This window comes from Carlito syrichta, unplaced genomic scaffold (genome assembly GCF_000164805.1).
Source record: "Carlito syrichta isolate Samal-C Ts95f unplaced genomic scaffold, Tarsius_syrichta-2.0.1 Scaffold106255, whole genome shotgun sequence".
NCBI lineage: Eukaryota > Metazoa > Chordata > Mammalia > Primates > Tarsiidae > Carlito > Carlito syrichta.
This window is the reverse complement of record NW_007050351.1, coordinates 164997-171458: the sequence shown is the minus strand read 5'-3', so window position 1 is coordinate 171458 and position 6462 is coordinate 164997. Positions and strand designations below refer to the sequence as shown.

The window sequence follows — 6462 nt, the reverse complement described above, 5'->3', positions numbered from 1 at the left end:
ATCCACTCACCTCAGCTTCCCAAAGGCGCGGGATTACAGGCTAAGCCACCGAGCCCAGCTTCAGTAGGTATTTTTTGAGCAGCGACTGTGTGCCCGGCCCAGTGCTAGGTGTCAGGGATACAGCAGAGCAAAATCAGCTATAGTGCTTCCCCTCAGCAAGACAGTCAATAATCGCACAAGTGGATGTAATGTGGTAACTGTGGAATGAATTTGTTTATGAGAATATGCTTATACTTGAGATTTTCACTGCATTGGTAATGAGTTTGTGTGTACTCTCTGTCCCCAGGAAGCCTTGAGGTGTGCCCAAGCCCACGCATCATCCCCCCTTCCCCAACCTGTGCAGAGAAGGAACTACCCTGGAAGAGCGGACAGGGGGACCTGGCCGTGTATGTATCCTCAGAAACCACCAAGATTGTGCCTGTGGACATGCAGACAGGCTGGAACCAGAGCATGTCATCCCTGGAGAGCCTGGCATCCCCTCCCTGTACCCAGGCCCCAACTCTTACCTGCCTGCCTCTCCACCCACTGGGTGCTGAAGAGCCCCAGGCCCCTCTTCACCTGCCTTCTGATCCTCGCCCTAGCTTTGCCTTCCCCCCGAGCCTGGCCAAGGCTGGCCGCTCTCACAGTGAGAGCAGTGCTGACATCCCCCAGCAGCAGGAGTTGCAGCCCCTCATGGGCCACAAAGACCACACCCATCTCAGCCCACGTACTGCTAACTCCCACTGGTGCATCCAGTTTAACAGAAGTGGCCGGCTGTAGACCAGGGCCTTGGGGAGTAGCAGGAGATGGAGCCCCTGTGGGAACTGCTCCCTAGGCAATGAGCAGAAGCCCACTCAGCTTGAAATGGGACCAGAGGGACCTTGACTGGGCTTTCTTGGGGTCTCTTGAGCTGGTCCTCACAGGGACCCTTCTCAACATCCTCCCTACTCTTAATCCCTGCCACCTTCTATTCCAGTAAGGCCACTACTCTGACTCAAGGCCAGTCCAGAGCTTCTAGGAGCTAGGCCCAGAGACTTGGGTAGCTGATGCCCCTTCCATTGGGTCTTCCTGGGATCATTATAGGCAGCTGTTCCTGTCCCCAAAGCAAAGGCATCATTCCTCAGGGATGCCAGCCTTCCCTGTCCCCAACTCCCTCCCCAGCACTGGGTCAGGAACAGTTCCTGGGCAGAGAGGCTCAGTGAGGGGCTGGTCCTCAGAAGGATTAGGGTAGGAGGTAGGGAAGGCCTCAGCCTTGGGCTTTGCTACCCTGCTGGTTCAGCTACTCATAGTCCATTATTTTTAGGGCATTGGGACTCTCTGCCTTCACTTCTTGCTTTAGCCCTGATATTGGAGTAATAGTTCCTCCTTTTCAAGGACCAAGGCCAGGGGCTGGGCCACACTTCAGTTAAGGCTGCTTCTAAGTCGGAGTCACTCAGGGGATCTGCTGCTCTGGGTCCAAGTCTGGACCTTTCTGATCCCTGGAGCTAGGTTTTTTGAAGGGACATAGTGGCCACTGGGCTCCCATGTCACCACCTGAACATTCCCCAAACAGTGAAGAAACCAGGTATCCCAGGGCAACTGCTCCATTGCTCTGGGAAGCCTGGCTTCAGTGGTTAGGGGGGCAGACTGGGTGGCAGGTGACTTGCCGGGGGTTAGCACCTGCCTTGTATTTTGTACCTTGAACCTAAGATACATTAAACATATCTCAGATGGTTGGTGTCCTGTGTCTATGTGTCTGGAGGTTCTAAGGGTAAGGGACAACAGGGGCATCTGGTGAGGGAGGTGGAAACTTGCAACTGCCTGCCTCCAGGATATAGAAATGGAAGAGATCCTAGGCAGGACTGTTAGTCTCTCTGCCCCCCCATCTCTCCCATACTTTTCCAATATTGTCCCCTTTGTAGGGGTCCTGCAGTAGCAGTCTAGGTGATCACTATATGGGCTTGGGGGTCACAGAACTGGGAATCTATAAATGAGAAAGACTAGCATGGAAAGAGACCCCAGAGGTGCCAAAGATGCAGCCACCATATAACTATGACCAGATAAGCATTATTTGAAAACCTGGAGGCAAATGTAGGACAAATAAACAGAAGTGTCCTGCACATGACAGGTGTGAAGGCAATCTCAAGGGACTTGGTTACCCCAAGTGTTTATGAAACACATTGGGTAGTGTAGGGTCCAGAAACATGAATAGAAATCTCTAGATAACAGAAGTCACCCAAACCAATTCCCCCTGTGACTGGAGAATTAAAAAAAAACCTTTGAGATATAACTCATATAAAAATCCACCCATTTAAAGTGTACAGTGCGGTGCTGGGTGCAGTGGCTCACACCTGTAATCCCAGCACTTTGGGAGGCAGAGGTGAGATTACCTGAGTTCAGGGGTTTGAGACCAGCCTGGGCAACATGGCGAGACCTGGTGTCTACAATAAATCAAAAACCAGGCCAGGCACAGTGGGTCACGCCTATCATCCTAGAAATTTGAGAGGCCGATGTGAGAAGACTGACTGAGCCCATGGGTTCGAGACCAGCCTGGGCAACTTGGCGAGACCTCATCTCTACAATAAATCAAGAAAAATTAGCCAAGGCATGATGGCGCATACCTTGCTCTTGGAAGGCTAAAGTGGAAGGATTGCCTGAGCCCAGCAGGTCGAGGCTGTGGTGGCTGTGAGCATGCTACTGCACTCCAGCCTAAGCAACAGAGTGAGACTCCAACTCAAATAAATAAAGTGTACAGTTCAGTGTTTTTAATATATTCACAGAGTTGTGCAACCTTCACCATAATCTAAGTTTAGAACATTTTCGTCATCCCCTAAAGAAACCCTGTATGCATTAGCAGTCAGTCCTTATCCCCCTGTCCTTTCCAGCCCTAGGTAGTCACTAACCTACTTTCTGGTTCTATGGATCTGAAGGACTCTTGACACACTTGGAAGGTTATGGTCTTAGCCAACTGACATTTACTTTTCCTGTGTTATACCTGGGGAAGGGATGAAGGAAGAGTGTGTCTTAGGCTTTGCCCTCAGGTTATCATCAGTGATAAGACCTAATAGTTAGCTAGTAGTCAACAGTCTGGAGTCAGACAGTCCCAGCTGTCACACACCTGCTATGTCATATGGGGCATATTACATAATCTTTCTGAGCTCCAGTGTCCTTCTCTCTAAGATGAGATAACAATCAGACTTCATAAGGTCGCTGTCTAGATTAAATGACAAGGGGAGGAATCTACCCAGGGCTTGGCCTATGTAAGAGGTCACAAATGTTTGTCATTATGGGTCATAGACTACACAGACTGCAAGACAAAGGTGCATGGAATGTACTGTGGGCCTTGAGATCTGAGCAGTCTTTTGGAAGGAGTCAGTGTGTGACTATGGCTGGCACCAGATGGAAGATGAAAGCCCAGGTGGAGGACAGAATGCTAGGAAGAAAGGCTAGCGATAGAAGGCCTGTTGGGAAGCGGCTTCAGCAGCCCAGGAGATGTGAAGAGGCTGGTGCCAGGGAGGGCAGGCAGCTGTTCTCAGACTTTAGTGTCAGAATCACTGGGAGCTTGTCAAACATGCAGATTCCTGGGCTGACCCCCAAAGGTTCTGATTCAGCACGTACATACAGGACCAGAAATCTGTTATTCTAACCATTTTGCTGGAGTAAGGTGGCCCATAGATAACACACTTTGAAAATTACTAGATTAGAAAGTTGAAGAAGCCGGGTGTGGTGGCACATGCCTGTAATCCCAGCACTTTGGGTGGCTAAGGCAGGGGGAGTGCTTGAGCCCAAGAGTTCAAGACCAGCATGAGCAACATAAACAAGACTTTGTCTCTACAAAGATTTTAAAAAATAGCCAGCTCTGGTGGCACGTGCCTGTAGTTCCAGCTACTTAGAAGGCAGAGGTGGAAGGAAGGATCACATGAACCCACGAGGTTAAGGCTGCAGTGAGCTGTGATCATCCTACTGTACTAGAACCTGGTTGACAAGAGTGAGACTTCGACTCAAAAAAAGAAAAAGAAAAAGAAAGCCTGAAGAAATTAAATCCACACAGTATCAGGCAACTGATGGTGGAGGGAAGGGAGCACAGAAGGAAAGTGGGGAGAGGGTAGGTGAGCATGGAGGATGGGAACCGGCAGGCAAACATCTCTAACGCAGCAGAGTAAATGAGCAAGAGCACATCCTGGATTTTTGCCATGTGAATGGGCAAAATTGCCCCAGTTGAGAGGATTTGACTGCAGAGGGTTTCACGAAGGAGGTGCCATACTCAGGCCTTGGGGGATGGGAGGAGATGGGATCAGAGGAGATGGGAATGGGCCTTCAGGCAGAGGAGACAGTGTGAGAGAAGACTTGTAATCAGATTAGTTTTCCAGGGCAGTCTGGGAGGTAGACGAGGAGGCTGTGATGCCTCTGGATGGCCTTGAATGCCATACTAAGAAGTTTAGAGTTTATTTAGGCCAAAGGCGAGAGAGGGAGTTTCAAGCCACAGGTCGTAGCTGACCCTGGCACCCTGGAAGGTTGGGGGTATTTGTTACCTTCACTTGGATAGTACCAAAGAGGGGTGTACAAGGTTTGAGGTGGAGTGAGGGGAATGACTGTGGGTCTCTTCACTAGGTCTGCTGAGACCAAGGGCCCCCATTTTATTTTTAATTGAGTCATGTTGGCAAGGAATAGGAGGCTGAAGGAGGGTTAGGGAAGGGGAAGGGATAGGGGAGGAAGGCCCATTCCCATTTTATGATCTCAGTGGAAAAGGCTGCTGCCAGGAGAGCCACAGAGATGGGCCCCATGAGTCACCGTTCAGTCCTGCAAGCTCAGCCCGCAGAGCCTGCTGTGGTCAGCCACCCCAGGCTGGCTACAGGCCTAGCCCCCCGATATTCCTGGCTAAGCCTCAGTCTGTCCCCATTTCTATCTGTACCTTGCCATCCTGGGGCCATGCATCCTGTAGCTCTCTTCTTGTCTGTCTCCCTTTCGGGCTGAGCCTCTGAATCTGCCTCCGTGTGGGACTCTGGTTTCCATGTGACTCATATGGGGACCTCAGGAGGACAGGGGTAGCATGACCAGTTTCAGGCATCCCTAAGTATTTATTTTGTGCCTGAATGCGCTGGGTGCTGGAAGTACAGAAGTGGACAACATACAGTCTCTGTTTCCATGAAGCTTACAATGCACATTCTCTGTGGAGTGGAGAAACCAGGGCCTAGCCCTGCCTCTAACTCAGTGTGGCTATGTTCCCCTGAATCTGCCTGTTGTGCCCAGGGGTGCCAGGGTCAGCTACGACCTGTGGCTTGAAACTCTCCTTTGCCTCTGGCATTCAGAGGGCTATGTGTGCCTGTCAGCAAGTCCTGCTGCCAGCAAGTCCCCTCAGCTCTTAGGGCTCCTTGGGGGAAGCCTGACTGGTGGGTGGGAGTGAGCAGGAGGGGAGGGAGGGAGCAGGAGGCAGTGACTCAGTGGAGGCGGCCCTGGGACAGAGCTGGTGAGGGAGCTGAGGTTGGACGATGATGCTCCCTGAAGCTAGGAGGGTAGTTAAGAGGTCTGGCTGGGGGTAAGGGATGGAGCAGGACAACACCAAGGCGCCTCGCTCACAGCTGGACCTGCTCATGAAAAAGGATTTTTGGTAGCTGCCTGGGCGTCTGGACTCTGGGTGCTGGGATGGGTGGGGAGATGCTGTTTTTTTCATTGTGCCTGCTCTGATGCCCAGGTTCATGAAGGAGGGGCCTGTCTTAGAACCAGGGAAGCCATTACACCCTCTGCCACTGCCTTCTAGGGACCAAGGACCTGGGCATTTACTAGGGTCTGGATATGCTGTGGGGTTCAGTGCCTTCTCTTGGCTGTACAGCTGACTTCCCACAAATTGGGGGGAATGTCAGGCCAGGCCCACATACCCCTCAAAGGACCCCAGACCTCAGAGCTGAGAGGGATCTCACAGCCACCAAAGTAACCTTCATCAGTTCAGGATCTCTGACTGAGGGTAAGATGAGGGGCAGGACACAAACAAAGCCCAAGTGTTGGTAAGAGGCAGAGGTGTGACATATGAAGTTTTCCTTAGTTCTTATGATATTCCTAGGAGAAAGGAATGGCATTTTCTCTCTTTTTCTCTCTCATTCTTTTTTTTTTTTTAAACAGGCGAGGAAGGTGAAACTCAAAGAGAAGAGGTCCCTGGAGCTACCCCAGCAGGTAAGTGGAGGAGCCAGGGTTGGGGGGTGGCTCTAGCTCCAGGATCCCTCAGCCCCAGCTTCCTTGACTGGACTTTATGGGGAGGAGGGTAATGAGGTGCCAGGGAATGCATGGGGTTGGACGACCTGGTGGATTCTGGCAGGCGGGGTCAGCTCCCACCCAGAGGCCCCGCTCCTGCCCAGTCAGCTGCCTATCCTGTCACGCCATCACACAACATGCCCTTGATGCCCCCGCCAAGCAGCGCCCGCCTCGCCTACACCCAAGGCCTTCCCCTGGGCGCATTCAGCAGCAGAAGCCCTTGCAAGCCCCTCCCCACCCCGCGGCAGGCCCACCCGC

The 6462-nt window shown here is 51.9% G+C and overlaps 2 protein-coding genes across 7 annotated transcripts in view; both read left to right on the top strand.

The window, feature by feature from the left end:
- The window catches only part of SLC9A5 (solute carrier family 9 member A5), a 20709-nt gene extending 19015 nt beyond the window's left edge, over nt 1–1694 (top strand). For all 6 annotated transcript variants that reach the window (XM_021716632.1, XM_021716628.1, XM_021716618.1 and 3 more), the window contains one exon: nt 287–1694. In XM_021716632.1, coding sequence (XP_021572307.1) covers nt 287–759 — 473 coding nt within the window. In that variant the 3' untranslated portion in view covers nt 760–1694. The remainder of the gene's footprint in view (nt 1–286) is intronic.
- A 3753-nt stretch (nt 1695–5447) lies between these two features.
- The window catches only part of PLEKHG4 (pleckstrin homology and RhoGEF domain containing G4), an 11005-nt gene continuing 9990 nt past the window's right edge, over nt 5448–6462 (top strand). The window contains exons 1-2 of the mRNA XM_008066676.2: nt 5448–5566; nt 6076–6126. The gene's annotated coding sequence lies outside the window, so the exon portion shown is untranslated. The remainder of the gene's footprint in view (nt 5567–6075; nt 6127–6462) is intronic.